The 27,613-nt window shown below is 36.2% G+C and overlaps 1 protein-coding gene across 2 annotated transcripts in view; it reads right to left on the bottom strand.

Annotated features, from left to right (window-relative positions):
* Window positions 1-27,613, bottom strand: part of LRRC7 (leucine rich repeat containing 7) — a 444,758-nt gene that overhangs the window by 184,799 nt on the left and 232,346 nt on the right. For both annotated transcript variants that reach the window (XM_040987263.1, XM_040987264.1), the window contains exons 5-7: window positions 26,521-26,599; window positions 18,409-18,498; window positions 14,586-14,642 (exon numbers count right to left, since the gene is read on the bottom strand). In XM_040987263.1, the coding sequence (XP_040843197.1) occupies window positions 14,586-14,642; window positions 18,409-18,498; window positions 26,521-26,599 (226 nt within the window). The remainder of the gene's footprint in view (window positions 1-14,585; window positions 14,643-18,408; window positions 18,499-26,520; window positions 26,600-27,613) is intronic.

Genomic DNA, 27,613 nt, shown 5'->3' with positions numbered 1-27,613 from the left:
CTTAGTGCCTCCCAGTAAAAAAATATTAGTAAAAAGAGAAATTTTATGAGTAAAAATGATAAGCAACTCTTACAGTTAGAAGGTTAATGTCTGAAAGGTTGGCATACAACCAGATCCTGACCACTAAAAGTCTTCAGATTCACATTGGAGGGTGAAAGAATACAGTGTTCCATCATTGTAACCACCTAGGTGTGTCATAGATTGCTAGTTCCTATTTTTTTCCAGTTTGATGTGTCCTTGAAGAGCTTACAATTCTCCCATCTCAGCACAGACACTGCATTTCCTTTGAAAATTACAGATCTCACAAAGAGCCCTTATTTTACAGGAGAGAAAGCAGGGAGAATTTTTCACTTTTTCTTATTTCTGCCAGTTATAAGTTCAGTGCAGATTTAGTGAATTGAAAATAAATACAGAAAACCTTGTCATAAAAGTATTAGATTAGGAAGTTTCTCAAAGCAAATTAACCAATCAGATTAAGATACAATCTTTGATAGCATGGGAGAAAATATTTGCAAACTAAACTCTGATAAAAGATAAATATCCACCAAATATAAGGAACAGTAGAAAATCAATGAGAAGAAAAGTGAGTTAAGAAATGTACAAAAGGTTTGAATAGACAATTTTCAAAAGGAGAACTACAAATGCCAAAAAACAAAACATGAGAAAGTGATCAGGACTACTTAGCCATCAGGTAGGTGCAAATAAAAACCCACAGCAATGTATTATGTGACTCTAGTTAGAATTGCTCTTATCAAAAATAAAAAAAAATACCAAATGTTGTAAGGCTTTGTAGGAATGTAAGCTAGTGTAGCCATAATGGAAAGTAGCACACACACATATGTATATTTACACACACACACACACACAAACACACCATATGACTTAGCTTTCTATTACTAAGGATATGCTTAGGATTCTGGTCATCAGCAAAATGTAAAGAAAAAAAAAACACAATAAGGTCTCCTTAATCCAAAAATCCTTAACCCTCCAAAAATTAAATAGAAGGCAGTAAATATTGGGTAGGATATGGAGACAAAGGAACAATAATATATGATTGGTGGGAATCTAAACTAGTACAACCATTATGAAAAACAGTATGAAGAGTTTTCAGATATGAGAAAACAGATCAACCATATTACCTACCCATCCAACTCCTGGGAATTTACCCAAACAAAATAAAATCAGCGTATGAAACAGTTATTTGTACCCCAATGTATATAGCAGCTCAAATCATACTAGCTAAGATGTAGAATTAACCCACATTCCTACCAACTGAATACTGCATGAATGTAATAGATACACGCTGTAAAATACTATTCAGCCAAAAAAATCCTGTATTCTGCAGCAAAATGGATGTGAGTTGTATTTAATTGATTGTAAAATTAGAGTCTTGGTAAATAAGCCGAGTCCCCCTCCAAGACAAAGAGATGTTTTCTCTGAACATTTGCATTAACACAGTAACTAAAAAACCCTATTTAAAATGAACATTTTGTGAAATAATTTTTTTAGTCCTTGTTTATATTATTGTGGAATTGTCATCCTCCTACTTCTCACTTGTTAAGGTTAGTGTTGATTGATTAAAGGAGTGGATTAAAATTTTGTCTTTGCACAGATGAATAAGAAACAGAAAGTGAAAGAGGGAGAAGGGAAGGGAGGGAGGGAGGGTCATGAAGGTAAGCATGGTTATCTTCTAAGAATGGTACCTGTGAAATACGTTACCTCCATTACGCTTATTTTACTAAAAAATAAAAAATAAAAGGTGAAAAAAGTAAAAAGCCACATATGAAAGAGATATTTGTATTCACAATTTTACTGTAGCATCATTGCCCATTAGACTAATTGTCGATAGTACACCCTAAGGACATATGCAAAAAATGGGTATATGGTATGCACACCTTCAAATATTGGAATAGCCCAACAAGTGAATAGAAATACTGACATTTGGAACAGAATGGTTGAAATGGGAGTGTATACTAACTGAACTAAGCTAGACATAAGAAAGAAAATCACATTTTCTTTCATATGTGGAGTCTCTCTCTATATTTATATGTGTATACATTATTATATACACACTAATAAATAGACATATATGTGTCTACATACACTTATATATGGGGCAAAGGCTCCATATGTAAGTAGATGCCCACAATATGCTAAAAGAATGTTATAGATGCTGTCTTAATTTAAATACATGCCTACAATTATATATATCATTTCTTCCAAGGAGAATAAAATAACATAAATAAAGGATTATTGTTGGGAAAAAATGTCTCACTTTCTAAGCTCTTCTATTCCCATCATGGAGGATTGAAAATAATAGTAAACATAAAAGACTGCTGTCCAAATTCTCTTTCACTATATGCTTTTGCCATTTGAAAATGTCTCTTCCTTTTCAATACAAATTGACAAACTTTCTTCAGTCACAGTTGTTCTTTCCCAAACTCTCCACCTGCCGTAAAATGCTGTTTTCCGTTTGGCAGTGACATCAGATTATTCACTGCAGGTGAATCTGAAGTTATCCTGGTTAAAGGATGATTGCCAAGTCATTTTGAAGCCAGTAGTATTTTCTCAGCAATTCTTTTCTTTGTCATCTGTATAAAAGGAGCTATCTTCAGTAGTTTATTCTGATGTTTTCAACGGTCTTTGAAAACATCAATTTGTAGTAATCTTGTGGTTACTAGTGTTGAATCATAATAGCTCACCTTTTAGGTGGCTCAATTCTGCTAGCTAGCCTTTGATATCCCATTTGAAAATCGGGCTTCATGTAGCCTAGGGCTTGATATCTAGCATATATTTAAGGAATATTTTCCAAATGTTGGATGCACATTTTGTTTATGAGCAGTCCAAGTGTCTACTAAGACCAAAGCTAATATATAAGGACTTGCACTGGTGTTTAGGTCACTGATTTTAGGCATGGAATGCTGTCCCTTCCAGATTTGCTAGGTAGGGTGTGAAAGTTGTTTCACTTTGTTATAATATTCTCAAGTGAAATAACTACAGACACTTTATTTTATAGCCTTAGCTGCTAAATTATGGCAATTTTTAATACTGCAGTAGAAAATCAGGGCCCATATAGGAGGTAGTCAGAATTATTACAACTGTACAAAATACTTAAAATATCTGTTGTTTTTTGGAAACAATATTCAGATTGCAAATGGATGCTGGTATCTTTTCAAGAATCAACTTATCTGTATGCCACCATGCTCTGATTCCCTAGAAAGAACAGCCAATCTCTCTTGGCCATTATTGGTTATCATATTCCAAGTGACTATATTAGGTCAAAACCTGTATTTTCTTTGTTCTACAGCATTAATTTTTCTGAGAACCTGACATGATATTATGTGCATGAATCACCAATTTCCTGGATTCATTGGCAAAAAGATTATAACCACAACTATTTTTTCTGGAGTTCAAAATTCCTCGATGGAGGAACTGTTAATATCATTTCCTTTAAGCAGCAATATTTCGTTATTGCAAATAATTTTTTGATAATGTAATTGCCATGGTGCATATCTCCTGATACTTCAAACACAGGGCTATACATAATTGATTTTTATTTCTTGACATCAACAAACACAGAAAACAATTGGTCACCAGGTAACTGAATTTTAACCACTTCAGTGCTTGGCAGATCTAAAATGAATTTTCACTAGCCTTCTGCTTTGACTAACGCAGCTTTTTTTTTTGACAGACATTCATGATAGAATATATTTGAAAATATGTTGCCAAATATTTTTATTCTCATACAAAGTCATCTAATTATCCATCTGACCATCTTTCTGTTTATTCAACATATTATTATTTCTCTGGGCATTAGAAATGGGATTATGAAAGATATTCTCCCATAAAGAAACTTATAAGCCTACAGGAGAAGTGAGTCAACAAACAACTGTATTACAATGAAGTAATTATTTTTGCTAGGAGAGCACAATAAAGCAATGTCTGAGCTAGTCTGAATGCATTCAGAGAAGGTTTTTTTGAAGCATCTTATCTCCACAAATAAAAAGAGACAAGTAAATAAGTTAATCAGAGAGTAGGAAACCCATATCAGGCAGAAGGAACAATACCTCCCAAGGCCCAGAGATGAGTGACACTTACGGAATGGAACGTACAGATTGAGAAGAAGACAATAACAAGGAGAGGAAGCAGAGACAGATGAGGAGCAAGTCATGAGGGTCCACACTCTTAACAAGCAATTATATATTTTTCTTGGAAGTTATAAATGTTGTTAGGATTTTAAGTTAGAAATAACATTAGATTCAAAGTTTTGCTTTGGAAAAACATGGAGGATTGCAAAAATGGAAACATGTAATTAAAATAATTGATATATGAGAGATATTGATAATTGAGTTATAGCAATGTTAACAGACATTAAAAAAAAGAAAAAACAGTTTGGAGGTTAGTTTCTCACAGTGGTAATTTTATACCTTTTTATGAAAAAATTTGGATAATGCCAGTCTCTGGATTAAATATAAACCTCATGAGGACAAAGGTAGTGTTCATATTTTGCTCATCCATGATATTTCCTATGCTTAACCCAATGCCTCTCACAAAATTGTGTAACAAGCATTTTTTGAGTGAATGCTATATAATGAATAAATTTAGGAACTGCAGTCATTATATATAAATTTTATGCCTGTTGAGAATATAGCAATAAGCAAACCAGTCAAGTTTGTTGTTCTCCAGCTGAATGCTGAGGAAAGAAAGAAAAGTAATAAACAAGAGAATTTGTGTGTGAGAAATCAAATAGAAATTACCTGAGGTGAGATTGGTTATTTTAAATGAGGATCATCAAAGACTATTTGTGGTAAGTGGGATTTAAGACTTGGATGGCACAAAAGGAAGACAGCTTTTGGGAGCTGTGTTCCAGACAGAAGGAAATGAATAATCAAATTAGACAGATTTGACAGAACTTGCTGACTGATTGGATGTAGGAGTAAGAAATAGGCATGAGATGATTCACAGGATCTAGAAAATGTTATTTCTATTAACTGAACTTGGCAACACTGGAAAAAAGCACAGATCGTGTTATAAATGTTAAGTTCAACACTAGAATTGTTAGGTGTAAAATACTTTGATGCATTGAAATGCATTGATGATAATTCACTCTTGAGATGTACTCTTTTCACTAAGAACAGGAAGGATATAGACTGCAAAGCTAAATCATTATCCTAATTATGATCCCTTTAGGCGAGCATTTTTTCTTTTTACATTGTCAGTGAGCTAGTGTTTATTGAACATTTGCTGAATGTCAGATTTAATAACTTGCAGGAAATGTTTGTGTCATCTTTAGTATTTTTTCGAAACAATCCTGGATTTGTCTTTTTATTAGAAATCAGAATTTTAGATGGGCAGCATAAACTTTTAAAAATTCTAATATCTTTTTATTTATTTATTCATATTAATTACATTTCATTTTGTGACACAGTTTCATAGGCTCTGGATTCCTCCAACCCCTCCCTATACCCTCTCCCCATGGTAGATTCCTCCACCTTGTTGCAGTATTACAGTTCAAATCCAGTCAATATTCTTTCATTGCAAGCATGTACCAAGGATAGAGTGCAGCATCTTATTGTCCAGATAAATTCAACAGTTTCTTGGGGAGACCATCTCTGGTCTGAAGGAAGAGCTGGCAGAATATCATCCCAACCAATTAAAAACCCCAACATAACATCAACAACAATTGACAACATTATGGAGTTAATTGACATGGTATTGAGTAGGTGAGTATTTAATCTAGTATTTAAGACATCTGTGTCCCCCATGCTGGTATTCCTGGATTTGCTTCTTAGCTCTGGCTCCTGATTAGTTTCCTGTTAATCCAGACCTGGAGGTGCTCAAATGTTTGGATTCCTTCTACCCATATTAAAGAACTGGAGTGCATTTACAGCCCTTTGCATCCTGGCTCAGTCCTAGCCACTGTGGGAATGTGGCTAGTATCAGTAGGAGGGAGTGGGGGAGTATCAGTAGGTAGGAATTCTCTCTTCAGTTCATCTCTCTCTCTTTCTCGGACTTTCTTGTTTTGTCTTTTTCATTGAATAAAATAATCCCAACATAATAGCAAAATTATCCCCTTCAGTGACAATATCTCCTGTTGACTACATTTTCTGAAAGTCTTCCAAATGTTTGCCACTATTCCAAGCTGGTAGACTGTCTTTCCTGATGATACACACTTTTCAGCTAATGAAGACATCCAAAGCTGTTTCTGAGCTGTAGCCAGGAAGTCTGGACTCTTTCCTGTGCTCTCTCATTGTAATGATAAACCAAAATAGTTTCAATTTTCTTTAAAGAAATATTCTTTTAGAAGTTATTCTTACGATTTCTGCCCATCAAAGTAACTTATGTTCATGCATAAAAACATACAACCAATTTCCTGTGTTCAGTCTAAACCTGGGGTTTTGACTAAGAGCTGTGCCATTCACCGCAAATAGATTGTAATACTGCTTTGGTCCATTGGCTGTTCCATTACATATCACAGTTGAGAAGCATGATAATCAGGCTTCCTTACTGAAGCATTTTTGTAGTTAACTTCACAAAGTGGGATGCTGACTAATGGTTCTCTGAGGTGGGAAGTGCTCTTTGTATTCAAACATGCAGAGGCTGTCCTGATACCAAGGTACACAGCCACTGTGACTTCAGCTAACTTTATCTCAATAGAAAAGGCTAACCTACCAGGAATTTGACTTGATAAACTTTACTGCTTGTCAGATTATTTTGAAAATGTGCCAGAAAGTTAGACCACATCAACTCGTTTTAGCAAATGTGGGTGGGACCAGATAATCACTTCCTTCTGTTGGAACTGCAAGAACAGCTATGATTTGTAGTTCCTCCACACAAAGTGCTGTGGAAGACGAGGCATGTATAGTAATTGTTAAGACATGATCAAGAAAATGAGTCTCTGGTCTGGAATTAAGAATCTCCATTATCTTCCTTTGTCATGGCCACACTGGCTGAACACTTTGATTTTACAGCTGTTCCCTGCCTATATTTTTAGTACTATGGCATATGCTGAACACCATATTGCTCGGCAGATATCCCTGAGCCTGATTTTTTGCCTGTTCGCATGTACTGTAGGAATTCACTTTTATCAGATCTCTTTGCTAGGCCCATTTTCTTTTGTTTAATTTATATTCCTTGCTCTTGGGAGTTGGACTGTTAAATTGCTTGTTATTTCCAGCAGAGTTCAAAATGTAAATGAATAATGTTGTATTTTAAAAGCTAAGGTGAATTAAAACAATATTGTCATTCTGAAGTAACCAGGGCCAGATTTTTATTGAACTTTCACTTTTCTGAATCAATATGTTGATACAGGTTATATGAAGTTGTGCCCACTCAATATTTTTTAAGAATGCCATTGACTAAATTTATGCAAAGGACTTTCCTTATGAACATTATGTAAAAAAATATCCAATTGTTGAAGTTCTGACGAATTACAGTAATTAAAATAAAAAAATTGTTCGTATCCTTGAGGTGAATGACACATTTTAACACTTTGCTTGGAAATGCCTTATTGTTCTGTTATTAAAGTACAAATTTTATAAATGTGATCATTTCATATTCCTATTGGTGGTAAAGCAATTTATTGTTTTATTTCAAAAGGCAGGGAATTGGAGAGAAAGAAACGGGTAGGGTGATGGAAAGAAATCCTGTTCCTACTGATTCACTCTTTCCACAGGATGTAGGCATCTCAGGTGGGAGCCTAACCACCACACCAATCACCCCTCCATGTACATTTGGTTTTGCTTAATTCTCCTCCTCCTTTTCCATCCAGGTATTCACTCACTACTTAGTCTGACCTCAGTCTGAGCTGACTCAGATACATAACCTGACATTCAGCCCATCACATATTTCATGCACAATCATATAAAAACATACAGAAATTTAGAGGATTAAGGGGTTATCTGTTTTATAAGAATTAATTCCACACACTTTTCTGGAGCATGCTTCTCTTCTTCTATAATATTATTATACAGAAATTCTCATTTGATTATTATTCATCCAGCCTTTCCTTTCTTCTGAATTATTTTTCAGATTTTTTTTCTCACTACAATCAATGCTGTTACAAACTTTGACACAATTTAAGAAATAGATACAGATGACAGTTTTCTTTTTTTATTTGTATGTGGAATAAACCAGTCTAATTCCACTTTATTTCAAATGGATTATAAACTATCAATACATTTATTAAATAATTTCCCCTTTATACTGATTTAAAATACCAATCCTTACAAATACTGAGATTTACCTCTGACTTTATAAATTTCTCATTATGGTTGTAAAATAACTTTTTATAGGAATACTAATAATAAATTCTAGAGCCTTACAGTTTTCCAGCAACAAATTTTATACTTTCTTATAATTTCACACTGTTTCTTTTTCTAACATAGACCTTAAGACTATTTCATCCAATTAAAATACTTTGCAATGATGAGGGGAGTTGGGTTAAATGAAAACTGACTTCATTAAACACCTTGCATGTAAATAGCACTTTGGTGATATTGAATCTTGCTCTATAAGAGATATGTCTTTTCATTTATTCAAATCTTTTATGCCCTTTATATCTTTGCTATCCTTCATATTATTTTTTTCCCTATTTCTGAGTTTTGTTGCTCTGCAGAGTGGAGAACTCTTTTTTTCTAGAATGGGAAAAATACTGACATTAATTTATTTTGTCTCTAGCCATTTAACAAAATGCATTTATTCAATCTAATAATATATTAGGGCCAGGCGCAGTGGCGCAAGTGGTTAAGGTCCTCACCTTGCACGCCTGGGATCCCATATGGACGCCGGTTCTATCCCAGCAGCCCCGCTTCCCTTCCAGCTCCCTGCCTGTGGCCCGGGAAAGCAGTCGAGGAAAGCCCAAAGCTTTGGGACCCTGCACCCGTGTGGGAGACCCAGAAGAGGCTCCTGGCTTTGGATCGGCATAGCATCGGCCGTTGGGCTCACTTGGGGAGTGAATCATCGGATGGAAGACCTTCCTCTCTGTCTCTCCTCTCTGTATATCCGCCTTTCCAATAAAAAAAAAAAATACATACTTAAAAAAATAATATATTAGACCTGAGATTTTTTAAGGCTACATGGAACGCTTGAAAATCTGGTGGGCAAAGAACACATAACTGCTGTTATTTGTTTTATATATGTGGATCCATAAATCAGAAAGTTATGTTTGACTTGCTCAGTCTGCTTTTTAAGAGTTGTGCTATCCTGGCAAGTTGCTCAGTCCTCTTAACTGTTATTTTCCTCCCCCTATAAATGGGAATTCATAAGGATATTCCCCTTATAGTGATATCATGTGGGTTAGACATTAACGATGTATTACATTCCAGGGTCTGGCAGGTATAAGACACTGAGAACTTATAGGATGAAGATATTCTCTAGCTTAAATGAAATAAAAATAGTCTAAAAAAATAGGACTGCTGAGTATTTAACAAAATAGAGCAAAACACAGAATATGTATTTTACTCAATGAATTAAGGACAAACCCTTATCAGAGAAGTGATGTGTGTGTAAACAAAGAAAACAAAAGGTAATTAGAATGGTAAATTAATGTAGTCAGTTTTGGAAAACAGTGGGAAAAACAACTGAATCATAAGACTGGCATCGTAAAATTGGATATAATAAACTGCTCACATGCTTTAGTTCAATTAAACTTGTTGATAATGGGAAATTTATACAATTTCTACAAATAGTAAAACAAACCACTAAAATCTAAATTAATTTGAGTAGGTTAACTAGGATTTGTTGTTGTTGTTGATTTAAAAATCAGACCAGGGCCTGGCATGTTAGCCTAGAGGCTGGAGTCCTTGCCTTGTACCCACTGGTATCCCACGTAGGCACAGGTTCATGTCCTGGTGCCCCTGCTTCACATCCAGGTCGCTGCTTGTGGCCTGGGAAAGCAGTTAAGGACGGCCCAGGGCCTTGGGACCCTGCACCTGTGTGGGAAACCTGGAAGAGGCTCCTGCTCCTGGCTTCAGATTGGCTCAGCTGTGGTCATTATGGCTGCTTGGGGAGTTCCTCTCTGTTTCTCCTCCTTTCTGTGTATCTGACTTTCCAATAAAATAAAAATCTTTAAAAAATTGGATCAAAGGAGTCAGTCCCTATTAGTTGAAAGAAACCTTTCCCATTATTTGGAATCCTTTGTTTCTTTCTGAACTTTGTTAGCTCTATATTAAAGTGTCACATTTAGAAAAAGGTTGGCATTTAAAATCTTCATAGTTTGACTAAGAAAATCTTCCTCAAAATGATTAATTTATACTTGTCAGAAGAGAAAGACTTAAATAATATCAGAACCAATAAGCCTAATTGCACTAGAGCAAAGTAAAAGGAAAATGAATCTGACATAACTTATAATAGAAGTCTTTTCTGACAGCTGATGACTGAATGTGCAAATGATCATATTTTTCTAGATTTTGTAAGTTCTCTCAGATTCTTGGCAATGTTCATGCTCCAAAATACTTTGTCAGCACTGCACACTTATTTCTACTTTGAAAGCATTCTCCTAACAATTCGCAAGCTTGTCCCCTGAACTCATTCTTTCTTTCTCATTGTGGATGTATACATTGGATTTTACTTTGTTCACACTTGATGCAGATGAGGGTTTTTGAAGCTAGGCAGCATTATGCTTGCCAGCTTTCTGAACCGATGCATCCTAATATTTGAACTTTGAAAACTGTGTCCAGAATAGCAATGCTGGTGTAGTAAGGTGTGACTCCATAACCCCTGCTTTCTGGTGGTGGCAGTCTTAGCCAATCTCATCCACACTTAGAAGACCTTGGTCTCTGTGACCAAAAGTGTATTGCACAGGAGGGGCTGGATATAATTTATGAAATCTAATTATAAAATGATTAAGGGTTTTGTCTGTGTTGCTCTCTCTCTCTCTCTCACACACACACACACACACACACACACACACACACACACACACACACACACACCCCTGACAGAAACCAAGTTGTGAAACTTAGAGCAATCCTATGAAGAAGCACACTGGCACAGGTGTGAAGTCTGAACCTCATCTGCTACCCATTACCCGAGTGAGATAAGATGCAAATACTTAGCCTGGTAAAGTGTTGCATCACTAGAGCTCAGTTTTTGAGACATCCTGAACAGCATCACCTAGAAAGCAGCCTCTCCTGGCTTAGTGACCCACAGATACTTTTACACACAGTAACAAATGAAACAAGGAGCAAAACTGGTAAAACAAGGCAGGCATAGACTGAGGTTTCTCTTGACAGCCAACATTCATTCTAACTCTGCCATCCACATAATCTCCTGGCTACCTCCCCAAAACAGGATGATTTGGCTATAAGGAAAGTGGATTATATAGGTTTTTTTCAGCTGTTTAATCATATCACTTATTAAACATAATCAAGACCGGATTGATTTCATGATTTTTAAGCAAATACATATTATAAGAATTTTTCTCTTTGATGCATCTGTGGACGCGGTCATAAAGAAATGTTATGCAAAAATTTGTAATACTTCTGCTTGTGATAAAAAATGGTTTTAGAATCTAGACATATAAAAATATCTCCATGAGTTTAATAAAAAGATTTCCATTCTAGTGATATTTTTTCATAATTTTAACATACATTTTGTACAGATTTGCAGGTATAATTAAGACAAAGAATGAAGTGAAAAGTCTCTGAAGACCCATATTTATATTGTGTTATATTTTGTTTTTATTCCTGAGGAAACCACACTATCTCTTATTGGAGTAGTTATAAAATGAAAATTGTTTCTCTTTAAACCATGTTTTAGGTGTTCAGCTTTGGGGCTGGGGCGGCTGTGAGGGTTGCCCAAGCCAGGCCAGACCGAAGCTTGGGACTTGGCCCAAGCACACCATCGCCACATGGTGAGCAAGTCCTAGGCTTTTGGGTGGCCAGTGCCCCAAGTGGGTGTCAGACTCCGCCTGCAGGCTGCACAGCTGTGAGCTCTAGGGTTTTTAGGGTATGTATTTGCTGCCTCAGGACATCCATGAATAAGGCCAACGAATGTAGGTGAAGGATGACACTTGTGTGACTCCTAGAGATGGGGACATGGAACTTCCTGGCAAACATGGGGACTGAGCCCAGGTGGTTTGGAGGGAGAATCCATAAAATCCATTTGGGCTGGACTGATTCACCAGCCCACATGGGAATCCTGAGATGAGCTGTTAGTGTATAGCATCTCTGACTGCCACATGCCAGTCCATACAATAACTATGGTGGGGGGTCTGTTTGGCAGGGCTAGGCACCAGTACATGACTGAGTATTGGAACAGAGGATGGGGCACATTAGGCAGGGTCATTACATTAACCAGAACATGAGAGAACCAGGTCTGGGTGCAGATTATGTGGCGGATGTGTGGGCCAAACCCTGTGTAAATACTATTCCCTCTAGTTAGCTCAAGAGTTGGGGTGGTGATGGGCTGAGCTATGTGTGACCATGGAACCTGCCATCACTCATGGGTAAAGGAACCAACAGCCTGGGCAGGTCAAGGCAACAGCACCTTAATGTGCATCCTAGAACATGGTGTGGGGTGGGACGGGCTACAACTGTTCACCAGTTCATACAAGGCCAAAATGGAAGGCCAGACTATGCTGGGTACTGGCCTAACACCCACTGGCATGTATGAGATCTGGGTCTGGGAGTGGGTCAACTGGGGAAACTTGGGGAACTCCTCTAGTAGGTCACAACTCTCACTGGTGATCACATATCCAGGACTGGGAGCCGGACAGACTGGGCAAAGTAGCTACAATGGCTGGCTAATGTGTGGGTTAGTAAGGGAACAGGGCAGACTGGACAGGGCCAAGCAAACCTTAGCTCACAAACAAAAATAGAAATTAGGATGGAGCAGAAGTTATGCCAAGCTAGGCTCTTACACCTACTGGTCTGCATGAGCCAGGGCTGCCAGCCACTGCATTGAAGGTAAAGGTCAAGACAGGTGAGGGACTATGCCAAACTGGATCAGAGCAACCACTGGCACACGTGCAATCTATAGCTGGGAACAGGCCTGGTTAGGGAGTTAAGGGGACTAGCCTAGCTCGGTTAGGGTTCCCACTGGTGAGTGCAGGGGCTAGAGTGGGGACTGCATTCTGGTCTGGATATGGCTGCAGTATCCCTTGACACAAGTGTGAACTGGGACAGGACATATCAAGCTAGGCTAGACTCCAGCTCCATCTGGTGCTCTGGAGGACCAGGGTAGATGTAGGACAGACTAGGCTAGGTCTCTGCCCCTATTGAGCCATGGATGAGCTGTGTCTGGGTATGGGCGAGCCTTGGCTAGGCTGAGACATCCAACAATAAGAACCAGAATAAGGTGAAGGCCAGACAGGAAAGGCCACTGTTATTGCGAGGACAGGAGGTGGACTAAGTAGGGCTGGCCCAGGGACCCACTGATAAGCTCAAGATTTAGCACCGGGAGAGGTTCTGATGGAGGAGCCTGGGCAACTCCTCTGGCAGGGCATAGTCCCTGCAGGTAAGTGTAAGGAGCACGATAAGGAACAGCCCAGTCCAGGGCAGCCCAGGCAGGGCAGCCCAGGCTAAGGTACCCACGGTCATACATTCGGCACAGGTCAGCGGCGGACCAGACTGAACCAGTTCACATCAGCTGCTGGTGAATACGAACACCACAACAGAGTGTGGGTCAGGCCAGGTTTGGTCTCAACACACACCAGTACACATTTCGGCTGGGATGGGGTGCTATTTGTGCTGGGCTAGACTGTACCCCTCACCAGCTGGAATTGGGGTGGGCCAGCCCAGCTACAGAACCCCCACTGGCAAATGCCAAGTAGAGGGGGCCATGCCAGACATGCCCACAGCACCCAACCAGCTCATGTGAGAACCAGTGGGGGAGGGGGGAAAACCAGTGGCGGAAAACCAGTAGGTGATACAAGTAGGGCTCCACTGCTGTACCAGCACTCCCACTGGAGAGCGTGAGTTGGGATGGGGCAGACCAGACCAGACAGTGCTATAGGACCTGTGGGCCTCATGGGAGCTAGATCAGGGGAAAGCCAGGCTTGGCTGACTGTTCCTATTTGTGCAAGCATAAATCAGAGTGGGTGAGAGTTGATTGGATGTTGCTGCAGCATCAACAGGCAGAGGCTGGCATAGGGGAAAAGTTCTGTCAAGTTAAATTGCAGAACCACCTGCAGAGAACATATATGTAAGAATATATGAATGCAACTTTTTGCTAAACTCCTTTAAGATTTCTTGAAAATCTTATTTTATTTTTTAGACTTTCTGGCATATTCTTGTATGAAAAACTGAAAACTCACTCTCCAAAAGTTAAGTTGAAGAATTAAGCACCCTTTTAGTTTGGGAAACTGTTGTTTTCACAACAATTTGTATCTTCAACCATGAAAAGTAGCTTAAATGGAGTCTTCTCAGCTTGAATTGTAGTTGTACGGCTGAATAAGATAGAATACCTTCTCAATTAATATAAATCTCAGGCTTATAGTACAGTTTCCCATCTTCAGGAAGAATTAATAAAACACTGAGGCTGATCAAAGGGAAACAAAAAGGCAAAACAGAAACCAGCAACCATTTTTTTTCCTGCTAGTGATAAACAATAATTTAAAATTTGAAAAAGACACTGTTACTTACTTTGGTAGAGTTTTCAAATGATTTTCTCTTAACTCCAAGATCCGTAATTTGGCAAGTCTATAAGAAAGAATTTGTAAAAAGTCCATCTTAATATTTTTTGCATAAAATTTCTTTTTATGGTAAAGTAAATTATATTAAATTACTCAAATGACTATATCAAACACTTTTCATGGCTATAGACTTTAAAGAAATATGTAGAGAGTTGAGTTTCATCAACGATATCAGTGAATCCATCTTCTAAATTTCATGTTTTAGAAAATACATTCAGGCGCTTGCCTTGTGATGTAGCGCATAAAGCTGCTACCCGCGATGATGGCATCGTGCACGGGCACTGCTGATCCACTGCTGATCCGGTTCCATGCTAATGGCCTGTGAGATGACCAGAAGATGACTCATGTGTTTTAGACCCTGCCACCCACGTGGGTTACCCAAATGAGATTCTGGCATTGATAAAGACCCAGTACTGGACTTCATAACCATCTGGGGAGTGATCCAGCAGAAGAACGACCTGCGCTTCTCTCACTCTCTTTTTTGTTCCTTTGACTTTCAAAATAAGTAAATCTTTTAAAAATAAACTTAGTGTTTTAAATTCATATTTTAATACATTATTGGTGAAATTAGCTTTAGGACAGTTACATTCATCCTACCAGGTGTTCGTGTGCGTCTCTCCCTTTTACTTCTAAATCTCAATATTAAAAGTGATTTAGTTTTTCAGAATTAGCTGTTTTTTTCAGTTTTTCAGAATTAAAATTTACTGCTAGTAGAAAATGCTTCTTAATCATTCATTCACATGTCTCAAGCATTTTCAACTATTATAGCAGCAGGATGACATCTTGTGACTAATTTTTGGCTTTTAGAGCACAAAAGTTTAGGTTTTAGGAAAAACTTGATAGCTGACCTTTTTCTTCAAAACACTCAGCTGAATATTGAAAATCTCTATATGCATATTTTGGCAGGCAATTTATACAAGGTAAAATTCTATTTTCACAAAGTTTTCATATTAGTCTTATGTTTTCTGTTCATCCAACTATCTTCCTCTCATTAGGATTTCTTAGAGTTGAGAAAGAAAAGAAATACATTTATTACAGTCATAATTAAGTGTTTTCTGGGACAAGTGCAGTGGCATAGTAGCTGATCCTCAGCCCTTGAGTCAGAATTTCATATGGGCTCCAGTTTGTGTCCTTACTGTGCTGCTTCACATGGAGCTCTTGTCTATGGCCTGGGAAAATGGCAAAAGTTGGCCGGTCCTTGCATTCATGTGGGAGCCAGAAGAGGCTCCTGACTTCATCTGGTTCCTCTGGCTATTGCAGGCATTTGGAAAGTGAACCACCAAATGGAAGATCTTTCTCGTTATCCTCTTTGTAAACTCTGCCTTTTAATTAAAAAAAAAATTCAAAAATATTTATTTTCTGATTTGCCAAGTCCAAAGACTACCGTATTCTGTACTTAGTACTAGAAGGACAGAGCTAGAAGGACATTCTGTAAAATACCAATACACTCAGAAGACATGCTAATGTTCATATTTTAATACTTATTTGCTTGAAGAAGTTACAAGGAGGGAGAGACAAAAATCTTTGGTTCTTGGGTTTACTGCCTAAATGGCAGCCAGTGCCAAGGCTGGGTCAGGCCAGAGCCAGGAGCCAGGAGCCTCACTGGATCTCCCCCATGGGTGGCAGGGACCCAAACTCCGGGGCCATCTTCTATCACTTTCTCAGGCCGTTAACTCAGAGCTGTATAAGAAGTAGAGCAGCTAGGACTGCAGCTGGTGCCCCTGTGATATGTTGTGTCACAGGTGGCAGCTTTCTGCACTGTGCCACAACACCAGACCCCAGACTTAGGCTCTTTTGAGGAGCTATGAAATTTGAAAATTGCCTAAAACATATGTGTACATGGTGTTGTGATATCATAACTGACAAGGGGAAGTAAAGGTAAAATTGATATACTCTCAATATTTAACTGGAGGCAACTACATGTTAAATGGTTTCACAATTCTATTGAGATCTTCATGTCATGTATCTGTCAATAGATTGATAGGTGTCAAGTTAAGCTTATGTACAATTTCAGAGATGATAATTTCAAAGAAGTGCAGTGGGCAATATACTTAAAATGTCCTAGCTTTTACATTTTAAACAACAAAACCCCACTTAGATCAGTTCTGAAGGTTGGAAAATATCTTCAAAAATATAATATTGAAAATAAAAATTATCCATGCTTACTTCTGAAGAACCAATATTTTGTTTCATGCATCACTGTTCAAAACACACCTCACACATTTTTCTATGATCATTCTAGGCCACAGGGATTTTTAAAAAAATTCTAGGGCAGGTTTTGGACAGTGGTGTCTCCTGTTGGATAGTCTGGGTTTGACACCTGCCTTCTGCTCTTGACTCTAGCTTCCTGCCAAAGCAGACCTTTAGACACAATAATGTTGAGTGAAGTTTGGGTTCATGTTACCCATGTGGGAGACAGGGATTGAGTGACCTGGTTGGTCCTACGAACATGTGAAAAACGAATGAGCAGATGAGATTTCACTGTCTCTCTTTCTTTTGAGATTTCTCTCTGTCTCTGTCTCACTCTCTCTCTCACACACACTCTCTCTCTCTCTCTCTCTCAAAAAAAAAATACATTGAATGGAAAGAAAAATTCCTGAAAAAATAGTTGATAAAATGTATGATCATAAGGATGGAGCATCACATTTTCATCTTATCTGCTAGGAAGATTATTGATTTCACTTATTTTTCATTGTAAATGATACATTTGCTTGTCCATAAATCCTATTGTGATCTTGTGAAGCATTTTCAGAAATAAATTACAAAGATCATTGTAGTGTAACTATTTAAAAAATTTTAAAGATTGATTTATTTTTATTGCAAAGTCAGAGAGGAGGAGAGACAGACAAGAAGATCTTCCATCTGATGAATCACTCCCCAAGTAGCTGCAACTGCTTGAGCTGAGCCAATGTGATGCTAGGAGCCCAGAACCTCTTCCAGGTCTCCCATGCGAGTGCAGGGTCTCTAGACCTTGCTTTCCCAGGCCACAAGCAGGGATCTGGATGGTATTAGAACCAGTGCCCATGTGGCATCATGGCACATTTAAGGTGAGGACTTTAGCCTCTAGGACGCAGAGCCGGGCCCTATTTTCAAAAATTTTAAAGCATGCATCCCTGCACAATGTCCATAATATTTTGTAATCTTACTGGGAGTTTAAGGTTATCTCATCCTCATCTTCCTATAATAATTGTTCTCAATTTTGTAGAACATAATACCCTTCATTTTAATTTGAATTTGCATTATGTAATTTATTTGTGAAAATAAATATTTGTCCTGTGTTTAGTAGCGCTTGTTATTCCTCATTATGAACTGCTTATATATGCAATTCAGCCATTTTTCTCTAAATCTTTATGTTTACTTTCATTTCTAAGAATTCTTTGAATGCTAAGTATATAAATAATTGATTTTTTAGCATAACAACCTTTTCCAGATAATTGATTTACCTTTTCAGGATATTAATTTGTCTTAGAAGTATTTATATACTACCATTTCCATCTATTAATTATGGTACTTTGTTAATAAGTTTGTGAAGTGATTTCCCAGCATATCATTTCTACTCTTTTTCATTGAGTTTTCCATAATTTATTTGAGTAATAAAGTCATGAAAAGACTTAAATTTCTCTTTTTCCTTGTAGAAAGTTTCATTAGTTAATGGTTTCATTTATTGAATAATAATCAGGGGTGTCTTGATCACAATTGCCACTTTGGACAACTCATTTGAACAACTCATTTCAACGCTGAAATAAGATTAAAATAAAATTTCTTATACTTACCTTCCAAAATTCGCTGGAAGAAATTCAAGGAAAGCATCATTCAAGTAGAGTTGGGTCAGATTTAGAAGCTGTGTGAAACCATCAGGGAGTCTAAAAAGGAGTTAAAATTTTAGTTATTGCATCAATGTTGCTATAGAAACAGAACAAAAATATATCTCTAAGGAGAAAAAATAGAAAAGTAATACATTTTTTCAGCTCTCCTTTGGTATCATGGTAATGGAAGAATTTATTGGGCATGTTGTTACAGCTTGAAAATTTTTCCTGTTGTTAAAATAAATGGCATTTGCCCACCTCCACACTGTTCTCCTAAACTAAGATTAATATCACCGGCAAAGTCAGTTGCAGCAACTTTTACTGCTGGTCTCACTGTTTCCATGCAAATCAAGATATATCCCATGGAACACACAAGGTGTATAGCATAATCTTTAATTTTAAAATCAATGTTTCTTTCAGAGTATAATATTCACATCAGTTTTTAGGTAAGAATATCTACATATTGAGTCGTTTCACCTGATCACTTAAATCTGTGTATACATTGCTGCAGTGATGACTAAAGCTACTTGACATAAAAAGGGCAGGGGTGCCCTGTCCTCTGAACTCATAATTTCAGTAATGCAGGCTCAACATGCATGCACATGATGATTCAATTTGGTCTGATTCTTGTTTACTACAAATGAGTAAGAATTTTGAAAGGATGATTAAACAAAATTATAAAGGCCACAAGAGACATTAAAAATTGGGAAAATATCATTTGGAAGACTTTAAGAAATTATATAACTTAATCATTTGAAGATTAATTCTTTATTCAATAATTTCCCTGCAGGTTTTAACAAAGAATATAAAAATTTTCCCATGAGTTAATTTCTACTTAAATATTGTTAATGCCTTTATCTAAAGTCCAGCTAGATTGTGTTCTGATATAAAATAGGCTTCACATTTGTCTTCTCCTAGATCAACAAACTACACCCTTGCTTGCTTTTGCTGCTAAATTATTTAACAATCCACCTATGGTTACTGCTCTTTACTTGTCCTGAAGTTTTGGCTTTCTGACATCTACTTCTGCTCTACTACAACAGCAGCACTCATTCAGGACTCCAATGACCCTTCAAGTCCCAATTCTATTAGATGTATTTCATTTAATTTTTATCCTACACTTAGTTGCTATTACCAGCTGTTTTTCCTTTTCTTTAAAAATAACTTTCTGCTTCTGTTCCAGCTCCTGTACATTACATATATATGTGTGTATATATATATGTATATATATATACATGTCGGAGGAGGTAGAGAGAGACAGAGAGAAAATGTATTAGGCACCCACAACAGAAAGAAGCATAATCAGTATTTTCAAACCTTCCAGGTCTCATACATGAGTATATCTCCCTATTTACTCCAAAAACTAAAACCTCCTGACAATGTTATTATTAAAATTTTAAAGAGTTTTGTTAAAATTTTTAATATTTTATGAATCAGTATGATAGTTTTGCATGTCTTTTATCATTCTGTGAATCAAGTCATACTGCATACATTTTCCTAAGGCTTAACAAAGACAGTATTACATTTTTGAAACTCATTCAATTTGAGATTGATGATTGCTAATCATAGGCTAGTTTTCCATTGTATAGATATGCCACTATATATTTTCAATTATTCTAAAGAAAAGTATGGTTGTTTCCAGCTTTGTATTTTACATTAAGTATATTTCTTCAGTGACTGTTTTATAATTTACATTCTGGGGTGAATTTACATGACAGTAACTAGGCTAAACTCCTAAACATGAAATTACTAGCTCATAAAACTGCCAGCTTAAGTTTATTAAATGTAGTCATGTTACATCAAGTGTGGTTTTATACATTTTCAACCAAACTTATGTTTTTCATATTTTTCCCAGCCCTTGGTTTTTATCATCTATTTCTACTTTTGCCAATTTGGTGAATATAAAATCATTATAACATTTTTTCTTAATTAGCTATGAACATTGTTCCGAAATTTGCTAAAGATATCTTTCCTCTTCTGATGAAGTTCTTGTATATTGATTTCATCCATGTTCCTACTCATATTCCACCCATATGTGCTGCCTTTTTCATTTGGGTGTGTACTAGAGTCACAGCTAACTGCAAGCAACCTCTGTAAAGGGCTTCTTCACAGCTTGGGTCTGCACCACCAAATCCATGGCTGGCCACAATTCTAGGGAGTGGATGCAACACTCAAGTCCTCAACTGCTGACCAACAAGAATGGAAATACTTCTGTCTCCACATCCATTGTGTTGACCCACTCTGTGCTGTGTGTTTTACAATGTTTCCAAGAATTTCTGTAGAAATTAGGATTTAGTGGCCCATATGAGTAAACAGACTGATAATAAACATTCAATTACCATTCCTCAGAGCATCTACTAAATATATTGTTTGTACTCATTTCTAACAAATTTCTTATGAGGAATACAAACCCCTCAATATTTCCATGTTGATACGTTATAATTTTTATAGATTTTCAGTATATTGACTTTACATTGGTTATTTTTGCCACAAATATCATGTCTTAATTTGTGTTTTAGACTTGTTTTGTAGGGGTAAAACCTTTCAGGGAATTTTTCTATACATTTTGGAGAGGTAAGATTCGTAGAGGAAGAAAAGACAGAGAGAATGTGGATATAAGGAGATCACCGAATTGGGTACAGAAGAGAGAGGAGTTCTACAGTGATTATTTCATATATAACTGAAGTAAGAGACTATCAGTATCACTATCATGTTTTGCAATCTTATTTCCTTTAATTATTCATGAGGAGACACTATGGCTTTGCACAGGTTTCATACGACAGAATTAAAAGACAAATTGCTAAAATCTAGCTTCACTATTAATGATATAAAAAGACTTTAAAATTAGTCTTTTTCTGCTTAAGACAATGATTTGAAATACCAAGCATCCCTCAGTAAGGTATAGCCTTGTACTTATGTAGTGAGAGGTATGATAATATTTCATTGATCAAAAAGTCTGTTTCTTGCTGCTTGCTAATAATGTTTTCCTGGTTTGACATAGAAATATATGATTCATTATAATGAATACTTCTGGGGCCTAGAGTTGTGAAACAGCGGGTTAAGCAGCCATCTTCAACATCAGCATCTGATAATACTGGCTGGTCCACTTCCTTTCTAGCTCCCTGTTAACATGCCTAATAGAAGATAGTCCAAGTAGTTGGGCCCTTTCTGCCATGTGGAGGATCCAGCTGGGGGTTTTGGATTCTGGCTTTGACCTGGTCTATTTTCAGCCATAATGGACATTTGGTGAATTAATAAATGGATAGAAGATCTCTTTCTTTCTCTCTCTATCTCTCTCTTTCAGCTATAATGGATATTTGGACAATAAATCAGTGGGTAGAAGATGACTCTCTCTCTCTCACTCTCTATTATTCTTTCCTTCTCTTTCTCTCTCTTTATCTGTCTCTATACAACTCTGTATTTCACATAAAATATTATTTTTATAAAGAATATTTCATTTAGGATTCAAGAACTGACCACATATTGCTAATTCAAATTGTAAAACTGAACTAACAAAAATTGTCTGAATAAAAAACTAAAATAAATGCAAGGTAGTTTTTACAGTTTGAATATATATATATATATATTTATATTTATATTTAAGTTTTCTTTATGAAGGAGTGTGAGGTGGGGGGGGGCAGTACTGTGGTGTGGCTGTTTAAGCACCCAGAATTCTGTCATCCCACATGGGCATCAGCAGCTCCACTTTTTATCAAGTTCCCTATAAATGCACCTGGAAAAGCAGATGAGCACACATCTTGTCCCTGGAAACCTGACACCAATGTGGACCCTTGATTTTGCATTGGCCTGGCCCTGGCCTTTGTGATCATTTAGGGAGTGATCTGGCTGACATAAGAGCTCTCTACTTTTTTTTGAAGCTCAGTCTTTCAAATAAATCAATGAATCTAAAGAAATAAAGGAGTGTGAAATTAAGGGTATATTTTTGGGTATGCCTTATTTAGTAGCATATGTATGTTTTAATTTCATTCATTGCAAAAAGCATTTATTGAATAATTATTCTGTAATTAGATCCAAATTTAAAATGTCTTCTTCCTTCCTCATGCTCCTAATAAGATTCTGTTTACAGATTTAGTAGGATGCTTAAATCAATTGTACTTCACATCAGTAATTAGAATTCTCTTAACCTACAAAAATGATGAATTATCTGAGGATAAAAAATTTTAAAAATAAGACATTTATTTGTTTTTACTTGAAAGGCAGATTTGCAAAGAGAAGGAGAGACAGAGACTCTTTGCCAGTCCACTCCCCACATGACTGCAGCACCAGAGCAGTTTCCATGTGAGTGCAGGATCCAAGGACTTGAGCCATCCTTTCCTGCTTTTCCAGGTCAAAAAAAAAGGGGAAGTGGATCAGAAGCAGAAAAGCTGGAGTAAGTGTCCATATGGTATGTTGGTCCTACAGACAAAACACTACTGTGCTGTACCACCACACCAGGACTAAGAATCCTTTACATTTACTGAACAATATAATGTAATTTGAAAAGAACAGGTGAGAAAAAATGAATTAGAAGCTATTTGAAAATAGTACAGAGTAGCATGTGTGCTAAAGATGTTTCTGTTTTATTTTATTTATCTACTAATCTCATGGCAAAATTTTGCAGTTTCCCATATGGATAGTGTCCTGCTTTTCAGAACACTATTTCCAGAAGAGCATGTTCAAAGGAAGATTTAACCACTGGACTGTGCTGTGTGATAAAGATGATGATCATGTATTTTTGCTTTCCCCCAAATCATTCAGTGACATTCAATGTTCTACACCAGGGAATGTCTGAAGAAATTGTTTTCCTATACCAAGATAACTTGCTGGCTTTCTAAATTTGATTGATTCAGTAAAAATATAAGTGATATGTTTGTGTTTTTAAAATTTATATATAATCCTGTCTACCAAATAGATGCTTTTCTTTTACCAACTGGCTAAATTTAAAATGATATATTCAATCTACAATAAAGAAAATTCAACAGAAGAACCATACACGAATGTTGGTTTAGCAGCTCAGCACAATGATGAAAAAAAAAAAAGGTCCTGGATTTGATTCACAGTTTTCCTCATGGCTTTGTATGTTATTTGACCTTTAAATATTATTTAATTGTGTGATTTCGTGTTCTTTTTTTTTAATAAAGGATAATGCTAATACACAGACATTAGATTTTTCTGAAGTCAGCCCAGTTCTAACACAAAAACCAGACAGATTACAAGAAAAAAATTTTAGATAAATTTCAGGCTAAAATGCCATATATATGTGTGTATATGTGTATATACATATATGCATACATATACACACCTATATACTTGTATGTGTATAGTCATGTGTGTGTATATCTATACATATACACACATATATACATATATCTACATATAGACACATGCACACATATACACATGCACATGCACACATATACACATGTATCTATACATATATACACATATATGTGTGTATACATATATATTTATATATGAATAACCCATAGCAACATTAGCAAATTGGAGGCATAAGTATGTAAAAACAGTAATACTTTGTCACAAACTAGATTTAATCTTGGAAGGCAAAACTGGATGACATTCAAAACTCGGTAGTGTTAGTCAACACATGATTAAACTGAAGAATGAAGATTATATGGTCATTTCAGCAGTTATTTAAAATAGATATTTAAAACCTCCAATTTAGACAACACTCATCATGCATTGATAGGAAACATTTTCAGTAAGCCAGTTATCAGAGGTGGGCAGATGCTCCTGAAGGGTCTCCATGTCCCTTAATCTTATGCTTATGCCCTTCTAGCATATTCTCCCTTTGAGAGGAGCTGTGATTTATCACTAATAGAATCTGACAAAAATGACAGAGGTCAGGTCCACAGCTATTTTACACTATATGATTCATCTTGCTAAGAGCCTCACTCATTTAGCTGCTGACCTTGAAGAAGCAAGTTGAGTTACAATGTGAACATTCTGTGAACTGCCTACAGAGAGGATTAGATGTCCTCCAGTTCTTAAGACCAGTCTTTATCTGAAAGCCAGGAAAATGGTAAGGCTATCAACTTTTTAACAAGGTAATAGCTTCCTCCAATACCAAAGTGAGCTTGAAAGTGGATTCTTCTCCCGCGTATTCTTTGGAGAATCAACTTGACTTAAACCTTCCTTGTAACCTGAAAATCTGAAGCAGGAATCCAGCTTAGTCTTGCCGATATTCCTGACCCACAGACATTGAACAACAGTAAGTCTGCGCTGCCTTAAGCTGCTCTTTTTCCCCATCATCTGGCTGCATGGCATTAGAAAACGAACACAGATTTTGGTATTTGGAACTGAGGTTCAGCTGTGAAAATTTCTAAAAATGTGATACATTTTCAGAGCCAGGCATTTGTCACAGATTTGTAAATGTTAAAAGGTGATAGACAAAGCAGCATTTCTTTGAAACAACTGTAAAACTTTGATGACCCTGTTGCTAATGAAGACTGCAAAAGAAGTGAATGACAGACTAATAAAAATGTCTTAATGTATATGTGAAAAACTCTCAACCAGGACAGTAAGTCAGAAAAATAAACCAAAAATAACAAAGCATATAAATAAAAACTGATGAAATAAAAGAGAAGTAGTCACAGATGATATGACAGCCTACACTCAAAACCATCTTTCCCCCAACCCTTCTACAAAACAATCACAAAGAACCTACTAGAACTACTAAACAGTGTTGCAAATAAATAGTATTTGATATATTGTGATAATTCAAATAAATATAGACTTAAGCATTTAAGCATTATATTTTATTCATTTTAATCTAGTCAGTTCATGTTTTGTGCTAATTAATATTTAAATAAATATAAAAATTTAAATACTGAAGTATGGAGATATATCATGCTTGGGATAAGAATACAGAGTGTTACTCAAATCAATTCTGAAAAATTGATCTACACATTCAAATACAATCCATATCAAAATTCCACCATGCAAGTTCTAATGAACATGAAAACTGAATCTCTAATTTATTGATATTCCTTTTCTCATCTAACCCTGTTTTCATGATCCACAGAAAATCATCCTCAATATTTCCTTTTTTCAAGTATATTGTTAAAAATCTCCCTTCAAGCTCCACATGACAAATATGTTCATGACTTCTGCAAATGTTCCATTAAATCATCTTTACAGGCTTTAATTTCTTCCATCCTCTCCAACTCCACTTGTGCAAAGGTTTGGAAGATTTTTCTGAAATTCTGTCAGCATTAGTAATTAATATGCTATCCTGCTCTGAAACCGATTATCTGCATCTCATTGTTACTGTTTGATTTTGTAAATACTGCTGTAATTGTCATTGCCTCCGAAGAGTTTTTCACTTTCACTGTCAATGACTTATTTAATGTACCAATTTTATAGTTTCTTGATGTAGTCGACTCCCTAGTGCCATTTCACTACACCTTAAATACCCACAATTCACCAACACGATCACATGTGGGTTTTCTTTTTTCCATGACATTTTTAGACTATCAGATCTTAAACCTCTCTCTTTCTCTAACACACACACACACACACACACACACACACACACACACACACACACACTTCTTATAAGCACCTCTACATTATTCATGCATTTAATTTGTTATCCTCTCTATATTATCTCTTGCTGTTGTGACACTCTTTGGTACTCAACCACTTTCTAGTTCAGTCATGCTTGTTTGGTATAAAAAAAAATTCTCATACACTTTGCAATAACGTGAACTCCAGTACTAACTTGAACTTCCTTTATGTTAATTTCCACCATCACCATAAGTAATAACTACTTTCATAGTTTTCACTCTCATTCTTGGAACAGTTCCTAAGTGCTTTGGAAAAACAAAAGAGTTGGCCTCTCGGTAATAACATCTTAATCCAAATTGGTGTTTGTTGTTTCTTAGCAAGCTTTTAAATATTTTTGTCAAACCAATATGATTTGGTTATTTCTTTCCCACCAAAATATTGAATACTGCATCAATGCTACACTGAAGTTTCAATCATTAAGTAAATTTCATCAATTTTAGTGTATTATTTGCCCATAGAAACAGAAGGAAAAAAATTACTTATACTCACTTAGATATAGGATTGACACTGGCTTCAATAATTGTTAAACACTTACAACATTTTATATTTTCTGGAAACTCTTGTACACCTACAATGTGAAAAAAAACCCAAAGAGTACATGAAAATATTCCACCAAATATTTCTGAATTTCTATAAAGCTAAAACATGAGTCAATATGCAATACAAATACTATTCACAATTTAAGTAGGAATAAAATTTCCTTATCATACAATAGCTATATTTTTGTATTCAAAGTTAAATATTAAATAATACATTATGATTACAATATCAAGAAAAATGAAATAAAATTGAGGACACATTATTTTGTGTAAAATTGATGTTGAATTCTTACTAAACTAAAAAATGAAAGCACTGCTATTTAGGTTTATAGCAAGATTATTGGATGAAGGGAGAACCAGCAGATATACATATGCAAAGTGATGAAAGAATGAGATATTTGGATGCCTATGCTTGAAGAATATAGACATATGAAGAATGTTTACAGACACAACACAAAACTGATAAATGTTCCCAAATTAATATGGGAGGGTTTTTTTGGTAAGTCTTCCTTGTCTAGATGATACAAATCTTCATTTGCCTGAGAGTATGGAGATATGAGTTGCCATCCCTTGGGTATTTACTCAAGTCTTAGATAGATGTCCTAGCTAATTGTCTTCAGAGAACTGTTCATCTGTTGTCACAGTTGTGCTACTTTCTATGTGACAGAAAAACAGGTTTTTCAATGAGATAAATAAACCACATTTCTAACCTACAAATATGAAGAGGAAAAAAAAGTGGGAAAACACTTCAACCAATTGGTACAATACAGCAGGCACTATGAAAGTTAGAAGACAAAAGAGCTCTGTGAAATTGTCACTATATGACTGCAATACCACTTGCTCTTAATTTTGGAATTACTAGTAAGTACACAAAAATTTCCATAAAGTATTCCCAGGTGCTTCAGCACAGGGAACATTTTTTGGTAAGATACTGTTAAACATTTTGATGATGGATACTCGAAACTCAAGATTCTTTTTCTAAAATTCTGTTCATGTAGACTTCCATTTCTAATTCCCGATTCTCCTTCTGGCAAGGCAGTGAT

The sequence above is a fragment of the Ochotona curzoniae genome, unplaced genomic scaffold (genome assembly GCF_017591425.1).
Source record: "Ochotona curzoniae isolate NIBS_2020 unplaced genomic scaffold, NIBS_Ocur_1.0 contig_4612, whole genome shotgun sequence".
NCBI classification, from domain to species: Eukaryota; Metazoa; Chordata; class Mammalia; order Lagomorpha; family Ochotonidae; genus Ochotona; species Ochotona curzoniae.
This window is presented reverse-complemented; position numbering and strand designations above follow the sequence as displayed.